Genomic DNA, 19,972 nt, shown 5'->3' on the forward strand with positions numbered 1-19,972 from the left:
AAATCCTGATTTATAGCATGCACTTCCATTTAAAAAATAAATGCAAGCTGTCCTAGAGTCGAACCACGCTCTGTTGTCACAGTGATGCCGTCGGGTCGGAGGTTTCCATCAGTGCCTGTGGAAGGGACACGTGCACCAGTGGCTGGGAGAGCTCAGCAGAAAACTTTTGAGCTTTACGGCTGGCTTTGCTTCTAAACCTGTAGCAGGAGTGCCAAGAAGAATACATCCTGTGGCTCACGGCCCCTTGAAGTGGCTGGGCTCAGCACTGACAGGATGGTTTCCCTTATCTCGACTCCTACAAAGAGGATCGGGAAATACGCCTGTGATGTGGGATTCCTACATTTCAGGCCTTGATCAGGTTGACAGCTTTTCCTCTATTTCCACCACCCCCATCCCTGCAGTGGTTAATCAGCAAAGCCAGTTTAAAAGCAGGGAATTGCTCTGCCCCCTTTTTGTGGGAAGATAAGTGGGAGGGTGGCGGCTGTGTTAGGTCCTGCTGCTGATCCGCTGCTCTAGGAGCTTGCAGACCCATCCTTTCCTGTGGAATTACGTCCATGCAGGGGGTTTGGCAGGAGCTGGCTTTGGTCTTGCGTCCAGTCCACACTCAAAACAAGAGTCCTGAACACAGAACATGGTTGCACAGTCACATGTGGCAGACCCTGGTGTGTTGTCCTCCCCAAAAATGCTCTTGTTTTCAGATCCTTTACTTTGCAAATTAACTGACTTGGAAACATTTCTTTCTTCTGAGGCAAATGTGCCCCAGATGAGGCTTTGATCTCAGCTGAGCCTGACCAGGTCTGTGTGAGGATCCCAGAGACCAGCTGGCTGTGGGATATACAATTTGGACAGCTGCTGCCTGAATGGGAATGGCTCTCTAGATCTAGAGCTCTGTTTGTGCCTTTTGAGAGACATTTGTTTTGTGTAAATTGAGCTTTGCTGAGAAATTGTTACGTGGCTGAACTAAACTCAGTAAAAAGATAAATTAATAGATAATTAAACTGTGATATTAAATTGCACCAGAGGAGTTTAGACTGGGCGTTAGGAAGAATTTATTTAATGAGACGTGGTTCAGACGTGGGAAAAGGCTTCCTGGAAGACAAGTGGTCAGTGCCCATAGCCTGTCATATTTAAGAAGTGTTTGAACAATACTCTTAAAATAATAAAAAAACTTTTGGTCCATTCTGATGTGGTCAGACAGCTGGACTAGATGATTATTGTAGGGCCCTTTCAACTGAAATAGTGTACTCTGTTCTAAAATTAAATTATATTTTGGGACAGTTCAGATTTGAATGCCAGCAGTTCCTGGATCCCTGCTTTCCAAAACTATCAAATATTACCTAACCTTTGGAAAATGAACCCTTTAAAGAAAGCTGTGCGTGGCAGATATCAAACAACTAGCCATCATTGAAAAAGTAGCCTATGTTTTTTTTTAACCAATATAGGAAGTATTTGAAGTATGTAAAAATGCTGCAAATAGTGATGAAGAAATGCAGGATGAGACTACCAAAGGTGGATGAACACTGTTCTCAAAGAAAGGCACTGCTTTCACTCAGCAAGTGTGGTGGTGGTCGGTTGGTTATGTGCAGTCGTGTTTTCAGGAGTTGCTGCCCAAAAAGCTGTCAGTTATAACAGCTCATTAGCCTTGAGCTTCTGGTCTATTTACAGCTTGTGAATTAATCATTTACTGGCATGTCTCAACATGGGAGAGGAGTGAGGGGAAGATGGCAAAAGGCAGATATTTCTAGATGAAAAGTACAATTTTGAGCTAACTTAATTGCAATTAAGTTCTGTACCTGTCCCATATACCATCCTCATTCTAGAACACAATCCCCTGACTTCCAAACCAAGGATGTCATTGTGGACATTTTTATCATAGAAAGTTTTGTATTGGAAGGGACCTTAAAGATCATCTAATTCCAACCTCCTGCCATGGGCTGGGACACCTTCCACTATCCCAGGTTTCTCCAAGCCCCATCCAGCCAGGCCTGGAGCACTTCCAGGGATGAGGCAGCCACAGCTTCTCCGGGCAACCTGGTGCCAAGGCCTCACACAGTTAATTTCTTCAAACATCCAGTCTAAACCTACTGCCTCTCACGGAGAAGCCATTCCCCCTTGTCCTGTCACCCTGTGCCCTTGTCAAAAGCCCCTCTCCAGCTCTCTTGTAGCCCCCTTCAGGCACTGGAAGGGGCTCTAGGGTCTCTCTAGAGCCATCTCTTCTCCAGGCTGAGCATTCCCAGCTCTTCCAGCCTGTCTCCACAGCAGAGGGGCTCCAGCCCTGGCATCATCTCCATGGCCACCTCTGGGCTTGATTCAGCAGGTCCCACGTTGATTCAGCAGGTCCCACACCCTCAGGCTGAGTGCCCAAACTGAATGCTGTAACAAAACCAGAAGCAATAAGTGTGTGACGATCTTAATGTTTCACTGTCCTTTTTTTCTCCTCCTTGTCCCCCCTGCACAGGGACTCTGCGGAGGGACAGGATCTTTAAGAACTTCACTCGGAAGCGGCAGCGGGCGATGCGAAGGCGGGTGCACCAGGTGAACGGGCACAAGTTCATGGCCACCTACCTGCGGCAGCCCACCTACTGCTCTCACTGCAGGGAGTTCATCTGGTGAGAACAGCTCAAACACCCTGGCACAGGGCTCCCCGGTCCTTTGTGTTCTGGGGACACGGCACCCCCGGTCCTGGGTGTCACTTAGGGCTTCACCCAGGGCCTCAGATGTGATGCCCCATGGCCATCAGGTTTGGCAGGGTACATTTTATGCTGCAAACTGGAGTTTGCTGCGCAGAGGCCGGAGGTGATGCGTATCTTGGATGCTGGAAGCAAACTGGGTCGGTGTGGGGATGTGGCAGTGTCCCTCCCTTGTAACCACAGATGTTATTTCAAGGGAAAAAAAGTAATGAAGCAACCTGAAGAAAGATCCCACTCGCTGGAGTGGAGCGTTGAGATTACACTGAGAAAAAAACCCAACCGGTTGCTTGAAAGTTTAGAGAGAATTCCTGAGAACAGAAGAGCCATCAGAGAGGTGTGAGGTGATGCACGTGGAGGAGTAGGCAGAGCAAGGAGAAAAATGTAGATATGTCTCAAAAGAACACGGAGTGGGAGAGATAATCACAGGGTGTGGGCTGCTGGGATCAGTCTAATATGTGTGGTGTGTGTTGTAATGAAGTGGGGTATTTGAGAAACGAGGGTGAGGGGGAATATGGGGAACACAGGCATGTTGACAGCCTGCCCTATGAGCCATGCCTGTGCAGTGCTTTCCCGTGCTCTCACACCCCTGTGCTGGATTGCACCACTACTGCTGGGCAGCTCTGCCGTGGGATCTGATAATTTGGGATCCTCCTGCGCTTCGGCTCTGCCTTCTGTAAACAATCTGCAAGAGGAGCGTCTTTCTGCCATTAAACCGTGTCCGTGTTTTCTCTTGGCCAGGGGCGTGTTTGGGAAGCAGGGATACCAGTGCCAAGGTAAGGTGCTCCGCTCCTGCGCGGCGTGTGTGTGGGGTGTGCTGCTTTGGGGGTGCCCTCCCATGCTGCTGGGACATCCTGCAGCCGTGAGCTGCTCTGGGGTCACCGCTCCTCTTCCTCCCCAGGCAGGCAGGCTTGTGCTTTTGAGCCCATCAGATCTGCATTCCTGCAAATATTCCTGCAAGCACCTGCGTGTCTGGTTGCTTTTTCATCCAGTGCAGCTCCACTCAGTTGCTGGCTACGTGCAGCTCCCAGCTAGGCATGAGGCACCCAGGGTCCCTTCAGGACGGTGCTCAGCTGGTATGGGGACACAAAATACCCTGCTGGAATGGCCACCCTCCTTTCTCCCCCTGTGAACTCCAACAGAGCAAAGTTTGGGAGTTTGTGACTTTGTGGGCTGGCACAGCACTTGTGCCTGAATGCAAGGTTTGGCTGACTGGCTGTGGAGATGTATGTGGTGCTTGTTTGCATTTCACTGTTGTTCTGCCTTTCCCTTTTTCCCAGTGCTGCCTGCTTTGTGGTCATTCAGTATAGCCTAACACAGCCTGTTCCTGTGCAGTGTAATAGGGCACTGGTGTCCTGTGAAAGGAGGCTGCATGCAAACAAAATGAGTGAAACACTGTGTGAAACACTCTTCACTGGATAATTATTTCAACAGCATTTTTTAGTAGTTTGAGGAGCTGCACTGTTGTTTCTGTTCCATCACCCATATTTGATATAGGCAGCTGTTTTCTAGGCTGTGTGAATGATCCAGCGCGGAATTTTTGTTGCAGTAGGTTGAAGATACATCTCCAGATGTTGTAAATCTGTTGTAAATTCCAAGCCACCAGTTATTTTTCACATGTTTACTGTGTGCTGATGATGCAGCTGAGCCTTAAGGAACCCAGCTGGTGGGTTGATGCGTTCTGAGTCTTCCAAGGGCTCTTTTCAGCATCTCTTTTATTTCCTAGTGTGCACCTGTGTCGTACACAAGCGCTGCCATCACCTCATCGTCACAGCTTGCACGTGCCAAAACAATAGTAACAAGAACGATCTCAAGGTAAAGTCATGTTGGTTATTTTATGCCATCATACTTTGTCTGGGTTGCTGGGGTTGTCCTATAAGAGAATTTACTTTATGTTACCTTCATTCATGGGTTTAAAAGTGGGGAAGAGTGACAGGGACCTGCTTAAAAGCCATGCAACCTCATCCAGTTGTTTTTCTCTCAAAGCCATTAAATGTTTGGGCTAGCACATGGTTTATGAAGTCAGGGTATCTTCACTGGAAGACATCAACAAGTAGCAAATCCACTGGTTTCCTTGGTAATTTTCCTGCATGATTAACTGTGGTGCAATCAAAATTTGGTGTCCAGTTCATAATGTGGACTTCTCTGGCTAGCCACTGGTCTTTGTTCTTCCTCTTATTTTTTCTTTTTCTGATTGCCTGAAGGGCTCATTTAGTTGTTGCTCCACACCTTTGCTCTGTGAAATACATTGTAATAAAAACCCCTTGCATAACTTGTGTTTCTGAAGGTTTTCCTTTTTGCTGGTTTTGGCTGTGTTTGATGGGAATAACATCCCCACCTGACACTGCCCTGTGCATTACATGTCTCATTTCTGGAACTGGAAATGATTCAATAACTGTTGGAGGAAAAATCAAATCAAATCTCTTTATTCTTGAGGCAGCTCTGTGTTTTGTTGCCATGCAATTGCCTTTGTTTGTTATTTCTTGCCTCCAAACTGTTGAGCTGAACTCTTTAAAATGACCCTTTGACAAGCCAGATGAAAATGAGGTAAGAAGCCCAAGGGTAAAGTGCAGGTTAAATAGGGAACGTCCTCGGCCCTCTCTCGGGATTATAAAGGTTTTATAACACCTTTAAACGACTTTAAAAGAAGCCAAAAGTGAGGAGTCACCACTCACCTTAAGCTATTTGTTCCAGTCACACCCCTGACTTTTCTTTAATAGAGCAGTGGATTCCGCCTCAGCTTTCCAGGATCTGCATGCTGAGAAACAAAGTCAAAAGTGATGAATATGCTAAATGGGGAATGGTTTCTTCAGCCATTGGAACATTTTTTTAAAGGTGTCCTTGAGATCTGAATGGTTGGAATTGGAAAAGAACGGGGTTAAAAAGAGGATGAGTGCAAGTGATGAAGTGAAATGTGTGCCTGAAAGGCTGTTAATTATGAGCAGGGTAAGAAGAGGACTGAGAATTTTAGGAGGAGCTGTGAAAGCAGTTCTATATTGGAATTATTAAAATCAGCAGTTCGACCTGAAGTTACATGTTTTTTTGCACATAAATATGCAAGTCAGTAATTTCAAAACTGTGTGATTAAAAGATGCTGTAGCTCACACTGCAGTGGGATTGGTTTGTTTTGAGGTAATCTAATTCTAACTTGCCTTTAAGAGTTTAAAATTGGCTAGGGAGTCCTTATTTTAAAATCTGCTTTGCCAGGTGGTCTGGCCTGGCCAGCAAGGGAAGCAGGGCTGGCACACAGCAGGTGAAACGGTTAATTCAGTATTCACTTACTGTAAATTCATCTCAGTGGGCAGTGGGGTGATGGATTGGGACATTTTCTGACTTGGAATTATTTTCTTAGATTTGCACTTAAATGCCTGTGTATAAGTGAACACCAGCTTATAAATACGTGTTTGAATTTTAAACCTGTGCTTTCCTTTTGGTGCCTCAGGTGACTGAACAGAGGTTTGGGATCAACATTCCTCATAAATTCAGCGTCCACAACTACAAAGTCCCGACGTTCTGTGACCACTGCGGCTCCTTGCTCTGGGGGATCATGCGACAGGGTCTACAGTGTAAAAGTGAGCAGCTTCTCGCTGTTGCCTTTTCACAAAATACATTTATTTTTAGACTCTTGGTGCACTGTGTGGGCTGGATTTGTGCAACTTTGAGGAGAAAGCTGAGCGATGAATATTTATCTTTGTAAGGGTTAAAAGAAAAGCTGATCTCCTTTTTAATCTCTGGCTGCCAGAAGGACTCTGCTTTGCGCTCTCAGCGCAGCTTTGTTTGAGTTATTAAAAGCATTCTGCTTCCTGCATTCCTGTTTTCCCTTTACCTGAAGGTTTTTCCTCAGAGGAAAATGAGATAAGGTACTGAAAAGGCATCTGAGGGGACAAAAAGGTCATTGCTTTAGGCTGACTACCCTGCCTGTTAATTGATGACTAAGCATGTTCTGCTGTTTTGTTTTTGTTTCAATGATCCAGACTGTAAAATCCTTGCCTTCATCTCCCACAAGAGGGGGTGTGTGTGCCCATGAGTTAGAGAAAGAATGATTTTTGTTTCCCACTGAACGCTGCCTTTAAAATTAGATACAGGAAAATGCAGGGGACATTTGTTGTGAATTCTGTGGCATTATAAATACTCATTGTACTTACAAACATAGCTGCAGTGGTAGTGATACACCTCAAAAATATGTGCTTATGAAAAGCTTCGGGCAATAATGGCATCCTGCTTGGAGAGTTTGGGGTCTGTTCCTGGTTTTCAGGAGTTTATTCTCTTGTAAGAGTCCTAATTCTGCTTCTACTGAGATCAGTAGCAAAAATCCCTCTAGTTTAAAGATACAGAGTAGACCCAGATGAGTGTATTTCCTGAAGCAGAATTGGTAAATTGTTTCTCAGCAATAAACCCCTCCCGAGTTATTTTAATTGTTCCTCTGCTTTTACTTTCCATTGCTCCCATCAGTCTGTAAAATGAACGTCCACATCCGATGCCAAGCAAATGTTGCTCCAAACTGTGGGGTGAACTCAGCAGAGCTTGCAAAAACCTTGGCGTGCATGGGGCTGCAACCAGGAAGCATTTCCCCAAATTCAGTGAGTATTTATTTTTTTTCCTTCTCTATTTAAAGCATTTACAACTGAGTCTTTCTATGGGTGTAGGAGGGGGTGGAGGCTTCCCATAGGACAGGTAATTTTGGGTGGTGGGACTGCAGGAGTAGGTCTGGGGCTTGTGACAAAGGCCTCACCTGGAAAATGGATGTCTGACATCCAGGTTTTAGTCTGTAGGTGTTGCTTTGCAGTGTGCTTATGTTTCATGATGCTGTGACTTTTCAACACTCTTTCATCTGCCTATCACGAGTGAGAGCAGAATAAGACCCCCTGACTGATCAGTGATCAGCATAATTCGTGCTGTGCATATTTTATTTTCACTGCAAGCACAAATGCTATCTGGATGCATGGCTTGTGATAGAGCAAAACAGCTCAAGAAGAAGCACAGTTCTCTTCCCAGCTTTGTTACTTTTCCCGTGTGATTTTGGAGAAACCATATCACTCTTCACTGCATCCCTGGCCAAAAAGCGGTGGTCCCTGTCAACATAGCAAAAAGTAAATATTAAAACCCAAACCATACTTTCCAGATGTGGTAAATCTTCTCATACAATTAACCAGCTACATTGATCAACCACATCATTGCTGAATCAGCCTAGCAGGCTCATTAGGCTGTGCTGCCTCTTTTGATTCAGCTGGTCTGTAGCAAACTCTGATCTTTGCTCTTCCCCCTGCAGCAGTTTGGGGGACAGTTATCCTGGGAGTTACAAGGAAATCCCATTTTCTCTGCAAAAATCAGCACTTGTTAACACTTGTTTCATTCATCTGCACATCAAAGGGAGGTGAAAACAGAAAAAAAAATAAAATCTGTGCTTGGTGCTTAATGACCTCATCTTATTACTCACGGTCTAAAGGATCTAGGAAAGTGTTCAGATTGTGCTGTAAGGACAACCCTGAATGGCTTCAAGCTGAATGAGGGTGGGTTTAGGTAATATATTGGGAATAAATTCTTTACTGTGAGCCTGGTGAGGCCCTGGCACAGGTTGCCTAGAGAAGCTGTGGATGCCCCATCCCTGAAAGTGCTCAAGATCAGGTTGGATGGGGTTGTGAACAACCTGGTGCAAGGTGCCTGTGCCCATGGCAGGGATTTGGAGCTAAATGGTCTCGAAGGTCCCTTCCAACGCAAACCTCTCTGTGCTTCTGTGGCTGCTCTTGGTTCTTTGCCCAGGGTGATGAGTCTCCTGTGCAGGGGGAGCTTTGCTGTACACCAGAGCAGTCACAAGATGGAGCTCACGAAGTCCCTGTGACTTTTTTCAGACCAATAAACTGAGCAGAAGTGCTCGTTTGTATGCACATGCATACCTGGAGAGCTGTGAGCAGAGGGCACCAGAGGTCGGCTTGATTTCTCTGTACTTCAAAATTACGAGCTCTAGAAATGTGTGCTCATACTGGTACAACTCCTGGATGTGCAGTACCTCATAGCTGGCATGGGAATGAACAGCTTTCCATTGAATTTGGAGCAGTGGAGCAGGCCAGCAACTCAAATGTGGAAAAAAGACATGTTTTGAAGTTGGGGTCCCACTGAACTGGGCTTTGAGTAAGAGTCTTAAAACCAAGTAGAAACATAAGAAATTTGGATGAGATCTGCTAGGGTTCTAAATCTCACCAGCACTTTGCCTTTTGCAGAAATTGTGCAGTCCTCCTTACTTTGCTGGTAGATAGAAGACTTGGGTTTCCCATTTATCCTCTTTTTAGGGGGGAGTAAGGATGGAGAGAGTCAATCTTGCCTCTTGACTCTTGGGGATGGTCCTGTGCAGGGCCTGCAGTTGGACTTGACGATCCTGGTGAGTCCCTTCCAAGTCAGCATATTCTGTGATTATCTGGGACGTGCTGGGCAGTGGCTTTGCAGCCCGAAATGCCCACGTCAGGAGCTGCTGTTGAGATGTCAGCGCAGCCCTGCACGGTGCTGAGTTCGGCCGGTCACATGTGGCAGCTGCGTCACTCTACCAACACAACTTTGTGTCTCTCTAGCCATAAAGTGCCCCTGGATGGCTCCAAATGCCCTGGTTGCTGGATTGACTATCTGTGAGCACCTCTAAAGCAGAAGTACAATTCCTCTGCAGACTGACATTTCTTTGCTTTCTTCCACAGAAACTGGTTTCTAAATCTACATTGAAACATCAGGGAAAAGACAGCCTGAAGGATGGCAACAACATTAGTGAAAGTTCAGCAAGCAAACTTGGGATCAAAGACTTAACCTTCCTTCGTGTATTGGGAAAGGGAAGCTTTGGAAAGGTGAGAGTTATTCCTGGCTATTTTGTGAGAAACCACATTCCTTATTTAAGAAGCCCCAAGGTAGGTGAAGTGATTTCATAACATGGTGAAAAGGTTGTCCAGTGGTACTCCAGAGCAAGTACTTTTGCAACTTTGTGCAACAAAGTTGGTTATGGAGAGCAGGGAGAAAAGGGGGGAGAAAGAAAGCTGACAGCAAAGTGAAGAATTGGATATCACAAAAAAGAAGTTAGCACCTGAAGGAACAGCTGCATGCCAGGGCCCATACCAGGAGCTGCAAGTGTGTGTGTTAGCACCCGTTTGGGCAGCATTTCTTGGAGCGTGTCAAGACTTTTCCATTAAAGGCAGCAAGGCAGTGGTTTCAAACGTGATGAGATGGTGGATTTGTTTCTCTGCTTTGCCACGAAGCTGATGTGGAAGTGTGTGTTTGAGTTTTATAACCGAGGAGGATGGTGGGATGAATGGCCCTGCTCAGGCAGTTTGTGCTGGCACAGTGGGTGACCTTCGACCAGCCAGCCCTGTACCAGACAGAAGCAGCATGTGGGTATTTCTGTCCAGAGCAGCCTGCTGCAGGCAGTGGTGTGTGTCATTGATTGTGCACTGATGCCCATGCTAACAGGCTGGCTCCGTTTGGTGCACAAGCCTGCTCGTGAGATGACTGAGCTTTCCAGCCTGGGAAGGTGTGAGAGGCTCTGTGCTGCTCAGAGACAGAGGGCTCAGCCCTTGCCATTCACACTCGCTTTTGGTTTAGGTGATGCTTGCCAAGATGAAAGAGAGTGGGCAGCTGTATGCGGTGAAGGTGCTGAAGAAGGATGTCATTCTCCAGGATGACGACGTCGAGTGCACCATGACGGAGAAACGCATCCTCTCCTTAGCCAGGAACCACCCCTTCCTCACCAAGCTCTACTGTTGCTTCCAGACTCCTGTAAGTATAGCCCAGCCTTCCTCTTGACCTTGCTGGTGTGAGGATCCGTGCTGTGTGTTTGGCCCCTGGCCTGTTATAAATGTCCGCCTCAGACCCAGGAGAAACCTCTCTGCTCGAGGATGAACGGAGCACTGTGCTGTGTCACACCTCTAACATCTGCTGGGCATTTGGCAAACAGAATCCTGGCCTTTTCTAAGCTCCCTAACAAACTGGTAAGGCACAAAGCCTTTCTTTGTGTCTTCCCTAGAAACATCTCTGTGCCATTGAATGTTTGCAAGTGCAAATGTCTACACACCTGCAGTTGTCCTGTGGTTGCTCTGGAGTCTCAGACTCTGCTCTGTTGCTGCCTGAATTTTTAACAAGACTGTATTTGCATTGAGTTTTCTGCAAACTTTAAGGTTTGCACTTGGAACCAGAGGTAGCCTCTAGTCTTTGCCAGCTTTTATAGATCGCTCAGGACGCTGGAGGAAAGATCCTTCTGGGGTTACTGGAAAGGGTCTGCCTGGCATGGGTGGGCACTGAGTCAGATCCAGGTATGGCTGGTGTTTTGTTTTGTGTAGGGAAGACAAATGGCAGCGTTGCTGTCCCTTGTGCCCTGTGTACCTAACTGGAGGACAGAACATGGGCTGAGTGCCTGGCTGGGAGCCTCATTTGGTGTGTGCTGGTGGCTGGGAGCCTCTTCCTCGTGTGGGTGGTGCAGGGAGGAGTGGCTGAGGTGGAGGCCGTGGTCACAGCCATGTATGGCAAGGTGAATTTGGGAATCCCTCAGCTAAGCTGTTATTAGGACCAAAGCATCTTCTGCATTGTAGCTCTTCAAAACTGCCTGGGCTCATTTCCAGTTGCATTTTGCTCTTTGCTAAAGGGCACTAGAGCTTCTTTTCCTCTTACAATAGGTAGGAGAAACATGCCCGTTTAATTGCAGCTTTGCTCCTCCTACATAAACCCAGAATACCTTAAAAAAAAAAAAAAACCAAACCAACAAAAAAAGAACAGACAAATGTATTCAGCCACCCACCCATTTCTCTTTTCACTGGGGTGATGCAACAGCCAGCTATGGAGGTGAAGAGCTGTGCTCATTTAGGGTGGAGCCTTTGGGTAGACTCATCTAATAGAAATGAGTGGTTTGTGTTGGGTTTTATTTAATACACAGCTCACATGGTTCACAGGGCAGCTATGCTGTATAGCAGAAATGAAACTTAAAGCTCACTGTTGTCACTAGTAGCCAAAGAAACTTTAATTTGGTGATATTTCAACTTGTAATGGCTTTCCTGAAATATCAGAAATGTCCAGTGTTGATGTGTTCTGTTTGAGGTCAGATGTGGGTTTTGCCACTCGTTGCTATGGCCTTTGCTATGGCTTTGCTTACTAAATTTGCAGTGTGGCTGTGAAAACGGCAAGTGTGCTCCTGGGCTGTGCAGAGTGCTTCTTATGAACTTAGGGAAGATTCAAGGCCACTGGGTGAGTGCCGTTTGTCATGTTCAAAAATGCTGAATGCAGTCTGCTGTGAGTGCAGGCGAGGTCTTCTGGGCTGGTGAAGTAATTGCAGAGTCTTTTGCAAAGAGGAAGAAAAGGGGAGAACTCAGCCTGTTTAGACTAGCAAATTGAAAGCAAAAAGAGGATCTGATTGATGTCTGCAGATGTCAAACACTGAGGAGGGAAACAAAGCTGTCAAGATGCTGGTTAAGATTAAATGAGTCTAGACTGGCCATGGGTACAGTTAGACTGGAAATTAAAAGGAGGTTGCTAAACAGTAGAGCAGCCTGGAACAGGAGTTTCTGGACCAGCTTGTCATCAGAGGAGCAGAGGGAAGAACCCCTCAGCCCCTGGTGCCCTGAACACAGAGCTGGTCAGTCCCTGAAATGGTGCCAAGGGAGTGGTGCTTATAGCAGAACCCTGCTATTCCCAGTCTTTCCTGGGTTCCTCTTTTACTTGAATCTCACTTTGCTTCATTGTCTGGATTGTCTGTAACAGAAAACCACTTCCCCTCTGATGATAAACAACACAAAAAAAGGCAAGTATTTACAAAAAAAAAAAAGGCAGATTTCAGATTACGGTGGTTCATGACGTCTTTTGCCCATGGTCTGCACTCAGTGACACCCACTTCAATCCAGAATAACCAGATTTAAATTACTTATAAAAGCAGAATTAAACCCCTTTGCAATAGCAGAGAAATTATTAAAAAACCAGGGTATTCACTGGTCACAGTCCTTCCAGGAAGGCTTAACCAGGCTGATTCAAACTTGGGGTTTCTCTTTATTCTTTGTATGGCATGGGGATATCTCCTCCGTTAACAAGACCTTGGCAGAAAAAGATATTTATATATAAACCATTATATATATATAAAAAGAATAACTCCTTATTCAAAATGTCATCCTGCAGCCATATTTAAAAATTTATGGGTTGGGGGCATGGTAGCACAAACACCCACTTTGCAATTACATGGAAACCACATCTCATGTATCACAGTTACAGCCCAAGACTCTTAAAATGTGGTATTGATGGTTCATGTTATAAAAAATAAAACACAGCTCCAGTCTGCCATGGATATGTCATAACCTACTGGGCTCAACTTTGGGAATTTTTCAAGAGCCGTTTTGAGCCTTCTTACCATTTGTCAAGGCCAGGTCAAAGCCTGGTCCCATAAGATGAGGACAAGCTGGGGCTGACTGGCAGAGCAGTAGTCCAGCTGGAAGGCAGACAGGATTCGTGGTGGGTGCCAGGATCAGTCTGAGCCAGCAGTGCAGCCCCATGGAATGTGAGCCAAATTATGGACCAGGCTGCTTCCGGAACTTGGAAGAGTCATTATCTGTTCTGCCTGGCACTAGTGAGGCTGCACCTGACACAGGGGTGTCCAGTTACAGCCTCCCCCATCCCAGTTCAAGAGGAAATTGTGGAAACTCAAAAGGAAGGCTCTTGGAAGCGCCTGAGATGCTGCTGCAGTTTGAGGGCAGAGCACTCACAGGGTCTCAGAACTTGGGTGGATCCAGAGCCACTTGAATTCTGTTTCTTTTACAATATCCCACCCAAACCAGCAAACTCTTCCCCTGGCTTAAGCAGCCTGGGGGTGACTTTAACAGTCTGGAACATGTCTGTGCTGCACAGTGTGATGTCCTTTGGTGCCAGGAATGCAGCATTACTCCAGGGATGCCCCATCCCTGGAAATGTCCAAGGCCAGGCTGAATGAAGCTCTGAGCAACCTGATCTAGTGAAAGGTGTCCCTGTACAGGAGAGGAGTGTTGTAACTAGATGATCTTTAACATCCCTTCCAACCCAAACCATTCCGTGAGTCTGTGATTAGCTGAGCAGGCACAAGTACCCAAAACAGCAATTACCCAAGTTCATCTGTACTGCTGCTATTTCTGCTTGCCTCTTTTAGAGCTGGCTGAGGTTTTTCTCAGATTACATTAGCCACTGATGGTTTTCAGAAAGGTTCTCTGTTCTCTGGTGCTGCCTCTGTGCTCAGTGTGAGCCTGCTTTAGTCTCAGCTGCAGCTTAGGTGATGCCCTCCAGCAAGGGCAGCTTTATTTGCCCAGGGTGGGCTGAGCTCCATCAGGGCTGAGTCCTGCAGCCACTAGGTGGTAGGAGCTGCCAGGGCTGTCTCTGCCTGCTGTGGGTCACAGTTTTCAGAGCGTTAAGATGAAATATCAGCAGCTCAGCAGGCTGGCAGAGGGTGGATGTAGTTGAGTGCCCAGCACTGGCCTGGGCAGTTTTGGACTTGCACCTCCGGATTCCTTTCCTGTGAAAGGCAAAGAAGGAGTCCAGATGCTCCGTTGTAGGGGGGTGCAGTTTAAATCCTGCTTCAGCTGCATTTGTGGGAGGTCTTCCTTGCTCGCTACCTCTCTGGTTATTTTAAATACTTTTTTTTTTTTTAATTGAAGGCCTTGCCTTGGGAGCTTTCCACCTTGCCTAAGCCATTTACCTCTGCTTTTTCTAGGGCCTTAGAATAATTCTTTGGTGTCAGAGAGGATTATGCTTCTGCTCCAGTAATCTGTGAGTTGCTGGCAGGTGCTGGGACCTGTGGATAATTGTGGTTCCTGCATTTAGAGGTCACAAGCACCAAAAAGTGTTTGTTTCTGTTTACCTGACACTGGTGTCGTCCAACACCTCAACAATACTGTCCTAGAAGGGGTGAAAGAGGCTATATGTATAAATAGCTAAGTCAGTAATTTAATCCTGGGGAATGTGAATCCTGGAATGTTTTAATTAAAATCAGTTTGCAGTAAGTAGGTCCTGTCTTCTTTGGGGTTTAGGAGCCATCCTTCCTGCACAGGTGGTTTGCTTTTAAATCCTTTTGTCTCCACTCATATGCATGAGAATGAAGAGGGCTGGGGGAGATCGGTTTCCCATGCAAATAGCTTCTGGGTTTTATGTTTATTGCCCTTATCCCTTTCCTTATGACCAAAGGGTCCTTCCAGGGGACTGTCCCCCAGGCAGTGCTGTTCCCAGCACTGTCCCTGTCAGCCAGCCTGATCATTATATGGATTTGCTTTCCCTCTGGCTCTGCTGACAGTTGCTGAGGCTCAGAGCCTGCCCCTGTTGTTCCAAAAATAGTGAGACACCAGAGCTTGGCAGAGAGATGTGATTTTCTATAACGAGTGTCCTCTGAGATAATAATGAGCAGGGGTGCTATTTAAGCCAGGCAGGACTGGCCTGGGACTCCAGGACAGTATAATCATGGAACTGGTCCCATTTTATGAGGGCAGCCTGCTGTTTGACATGCAGTTTTTGTCCCCATTACTGGCTGAGGGCTGATGTCAGGCTCTCAGCATGGAAGAGGAAGGCTTCTCCTCATCTCCACTGGCTCTTGGGGGCACTCAGGCAGTTCTGCCATGGTCAGCATGGTCATCTTGTCATGGGTCACCCAGTTGTTTAGAGAGATGAGCCTGTATTTCACCTCCTAGAAGGGTTAGAGCTGACCTGGAGCCTTCAACAAGGGCATCCTTTTCAAGTGAGGGCCCACAAGCCAAAGTGGTGGGACTGAGAGGTGGCAGCTCACCCACCCCTTGTTCCCAGGTGCCCCAAGGGAGGTCTAAGTGCCCTTGACCAGGGGGGACCTCAGTCATGGTCCCCCCAGGAGATCTCCAGCATCAGCCTGGTTGTCCACCAGCCACTCCAGTGCCACCAGATGGGTGGAGCACAGGGCAGAGCCCGGTGTGGTGGAGGTGAGGGAGGCTGGAGAGGCAGTGACAGAGAGGCTCTGGGAGGTGAACAAGCTCCCTGACACAGACTCTGGAGTGTGCTGGTGGGCGTTCAGGAAGCAGTGAGGCCTCTTTGATGTTCTCTTTGAAAGGCACTGGGAGGGAGTCCTTTGGGAGCAGAGAGGATGGCTTTGATCCCCTCCCAGGCTCTGAACCCTCAGCATTCCCTCTCTGGCATGTTGTGGAGGCACAACTCCATTCACGTGACAGCTGAATGCACGTCTTGGATGCTTTTCTGCAGGCATTGAGGCTTTTTCTCTTATTCTTGAGAGTTGACACTCCTGTTAGCCCCGAGCCACTCTGCTGGAAGGCTCTGCAAGTCAGGCTTGTGGGAGTTTGAGTTGTCCTTTACCTGGGGTGGCAGGTTGGTTTTTGGGCGTTTCTTGGACAGAGGGGTACAGGGGAATTTCCTCTCTCCCCCTTCACTCTCCAGTGCGGATCCTGCAGGTGCGTGCGCCGTGGTGCCCTCGCGCTTTGTGACCACAGCAGGGGCAGCCAGTTTCTGCTTTCCTCTGGCTCCTGTCTAGCACAGAAAAAAGGCAGGCTGGTCGAAAGTGCATCTTCCTGTGGTTTGACGGCGTTCACATCCACCAAAAACCCCTGATGTGTTTGTTGGCACGCTAGTTCCAGTGAACCTGACGTGTGCGGCCTCTGCGGCCTGCTCGCAGAGTCTCCGCTTTTTCTGACGTCTGCAGTGGCACCTTGCAGTGGTCACTCGGTTGCAGGAACATTTGAGGCCAGGGTTGTTTGGTTTGTTTTTTTTTTTTTTTTGCAGGCAGGAGGTGAAACAAGATCAGGCTGACATTTCTGACTCTAATCTGTGAACTTTGCTGAAGGTCCACGCTGGGGCTGCACGCTGAGGCGATGCGAGCTGAGGTGAAAACTTGAGCTGCAGGGTTGGAAGGGTCAGCTGCCATCGTCGTGTCGTAGCTCCCCAGTGTAACTTTCTGACCCCAGATGGTTGAGGGACTTGGGATATTTGCATTTTCACTAGGCTGATATAAATTCCTGTCCCTGTCTCCAGTGGCTTAGGGGAGAGACTGTAGCTCGTGCAAATCATCAAGCTCAGTGCAAGGGTAGCCAAGTGTGTTGCCTATGGTTAGCCACAGTATGTGAAACATTTTTTGTCCTTAAAATCAAGGAAGTTGTGGCATATAAAGAGATCAAAATGGAAGCAGCTCTCAAGCAGCCCTGAGCAAGCAGGTGCCAGTCATTATTGGGGAGGAAGGGGAGGAAAAAAACCAATCTAAGCTCAGAGAAGAGGTAACAAACTGAGGTGTGAGCCAGTGGTGCTTTAGGTTTCGATCTCTTTGAATCCATATTGCTTTCCAGGTGATGCTTAAGGTGATTCACAAATCCTCACAGCAAGCTGTCGCTAAGTGGCTTTTGGGTGTTTTGGCACTCTTAATTTTTGTGAAGACCTTGGCTGAGCTTGTAGAGGTCTGCCTGAGCCAGCAGGTATTGCAGAGCTCAGTATTTTGTAAAGAAGGAAGAGCTGTTGCAGGCTGGTAACTTTTAACTGAGAGGACCAATTTCAGTAGCCTTTTTGAACTGTGGGCTGTAAAATAAGCATGGTATTTACAGGGCTGTTCTCTTCTGAGACGGCAAGATAGCAGCAGCCAGCTGAGGGGTGCAGATGGCCTATAAATCTTTGATTAACAGGTAATGTCTGTAGTGTCGTACCCTCTAGTTCCTTATTTCTCCATTTATTTCCTTCTAAGTTCAGTCAGTCCTTTGAATTTTTTTAATCTTTCAGGTGGGAAGGAGTATTTATGTTGTTTTCTTTACCATTTTAAAAGGTCTGGGATGGAAGACTGTGTTGCTGCTTCTTTCAATTTGTTTTGTATCCTTTTAGTATTTTGTTTTAATGATGCCCAGTGTCTTTTTTTTTTTTTTTTAATTTGGATTAAAAAAAAAGGTGGTTTTTTTGTACATAATTGGTTGGCTTATCTGAGTTTTGGAGTTTTTTCTAATTTGAGTCTGGTCTTGTTTCAAATGGAGCAGATACAGGTGAACAAGATCATCATCCTTTTGCACAAATGCTGTGTAAAAGTTCCTAGTGAAAAGGTGAGCTAATAGTGTAATGCTGCTGTGAATTAGGCTGTCTTGCTGGGAGGGGATGAGGAGGAAGGATGTGTGCATTGGTTCACTTGAATACCCCAGAAGATGCATTGTTCCAGACAAATGACTGAATTTGCCTGTTACCAAAACTCTCCAGCATATGAGCTTAAAATTTCAGCCAAGTGGTTAAAAAAATAGGGGCAGGAATTTGGAGGTTGCAGATAGATTTAGGGTTGTTTGTTTTGTTTTGTTTTCCCCCTGGGGCAAGTGGGAACCCACGACTCCCCTCAGCTCGTCCTGGTTTGTGGTTGCCATCATTGAGCTGCTCTGGAATGAGCTCGGTGGTGATGCTGCGTTGTGCACCCGAGTGCCAGGGCCACCTTCACCCCGAGGGACCCTGCAGAGTTTATTTATGCAGGTGGCAAGAGCCAGTTCATGATTCTCTGGGGGATGTGTGTGTGCCTCTCTGCAGTGGCCTCACAGGGAGCCTCGTGGTGCCCTCTCACCGTCAGAGAGCAGAGTGTGGTGGATGATAATCAGTGATAACTGCCTCGCTGACGTGGTTGTGACGGTGGTTGGTGACTCTATTAGAGGACCTAAAAACGAGCCTTTTGTGGGGAAGTGACCTGAGATTCTCAGAAATGTGTTCACCAGCTGCCCAGCCCAGAGGAGACACCACATGCACCTTATGCCCGTTCTGAGTTGGCTTAATTTTCACTGCGCCTCCTCCTAGCTTAAAAAAACACCCAAAAAGCAGCAGAAGAAAGGAACCTTCATTTCCTTAGGCTTTCAGCTGCATCACAACATTGAGCCCTCATCTGGGTAACCCCAGGGCTGTGTGTGCTGTCTGTGGCCTGGTTCCCCGAGGCAGAAGTGGTTCCTGGGGCTGGTGAGCACTTCTGCAGCCACTGGAGCAGAGGGGAAGAGCAGCTCACGGCTGCTCGGAGAGCATATGGCTGTCAAACCTGCTGCCTTTCTCTCTGGGAGGCCTGGGCCACCTACATGGGGTTCCATCTGAGCCAGCATGGGGCAGAGGTGTTCCTTGATGCAGTTGCTATGATTTGAAATCAAAGGACCAGATCTTCACCTGGCATCAGTCGCTGCCTTGCTCCGTTGCAGTCAGGCGAGAGTGGCTTTGTCTGGAAATTTGGGGCTGAGCTCATTGGGTGGGCTCCTGTGCTCACTCACGTGTTTGTGCACAGGTTGTTGTGGTGAGGCTGCTCACAGGACACCTGTGATGCTCCCTGGGTTTGAAACCATGTGTTGAAACCCTGGATAGCGTGTTCTCCTTAAGCCTTGGAGCTGGCAGCTGGTGGGGGTGCCAGGCTGCCTTGGTCCAAGGGCTTGGGTATAGAGGGGTGGCATTTCCATCAGGAATTCATAGAATCTGTGTGTTCTGTGAAGGGCTGGGTATGGAATCATAGAATCTGCTGAGTTGGAAGGGTTCCATCAGCACCACTGAGTCCAGCTCCTGGCCCTGCACAGCACCGTCCCCAAGAGTCACATCCTGTGCCTGAGAGCATTGTCCAAACCCTCCTTGAGCTCTGTCAGCTTTGGTGTTGTGACCACTGCCCTGGGGAGCCTGTTCAGTGCCCAGCCACCCTCTGGGTGAAGAACCTTTTCCTGATATCCAACCTAAACCTCCCCTGACAAAACTTCAAAGCCATTCCCTTGGGTTCTGTCACTGGGCACCAGAGAGACCAGTGCCTGCCCCTCTGCTTCCCCACACGAGGATGCTGAAGAACCACAGTGAGGGGGGGGAAGCAGGAAGCATTTCCAACAGGAATTTGTAGGTTCTGTGGAGGCCTGGGCATGGAGGATGGGCATTTCCTCACAGAGCAGCATCTTAGAGTGGGGCATGACTGTGTTAGTCCTACAAAGATAGATACTCAGTTACAAACCTATTTCTTATTCCTCCTCTGGATCCTGTGCTCTGCAGTGCCTTGACCCAGATACAGATGGCCACTTGCACTGCTGGGGAATTGGACATATGGCTTTCTGGAGCCCAGTACTGAGAAATTATGGTTTATTTGCTTGCTCTCAGCAAGACCTAGGGCAGATTTGCTTTGTGTAGGGGTTGTGGACCACGAAGGGAGAACATTGGGAACACTGAGAGAGCCTGCCAGCTCTTGTAATTATCTGGTAATAATTTGCTTGCGAGCTCCCTAAGCCCTGCTACTCTTTTTGGAAACAATAAAGTTTCTCTGGGAAGCAGTGACACAGCTGTCTCTGTTTGGGGATGATTTGGAAAGCCTCCCTTCTGCTCTGCAAAGCATG

At 47.4% G+C, this 19,972-nt stretch overlaps 1 protein-coding gene across 1 annotated transcript in view; it reads left to right on the forward strand.

The window, feature by feature from the left end:
* The window catches only part of PRKCH (protein kinase C eta), a 113,337-nt gene that overhangs the window by 43,388 nt on the left and 49,977 nt on the right, over nucleotides 1–19,972 (forward strand). The window contains exons 3-9 of the mRNA XM_040068197.1: nucleotides 2,459–2,609; nucleotides 3,429–3,463; nucleotides 4,414–4,502; nucleotides 6,130–6,259; nucleotides 7,140–7,267; nucleotides 9,371–9,514; nucleotides 10,263–10,436. Of these exons, the coding sequence (XP_039924131.1) occupies nucleotides 2,459–2,609; nucleotides 3,429–3,463; nucleotides 4,414–4,502; nucleotides 6,130–6,259; nucleotides 7,140–7,267; nucleotides 9,371–9,514; nucleotides 10,263–10,436 (851 nt within the window). The remainder of the gene's footprint in view (nucleotides 1–2,458; nucleotides 2,610–3,428; nucleotides 3,464–4,413; nucleotides 4,503–6,129; nucleotides 6,260–7,139; nucleotides 7,268–9,370; nucleotides 9,515–10,262; nucleotides 10,437–19,972) is intronic.

This window comes from Hirundo rustica, chromosome 6, assembly GCF_015227805.2.
Source record: "Hirundo rustica isolate bHirRus1 chromosome 6, bHirRus1.pri.v3, whole genome shotgun sequence".
In the NCBI taxonomy this organism is placed as follows: Eukaryota; Metazoa; Chordata; class Aves; order Passeriformes; family Hirundinidae; genus Hirundo; species Hirundo rustica.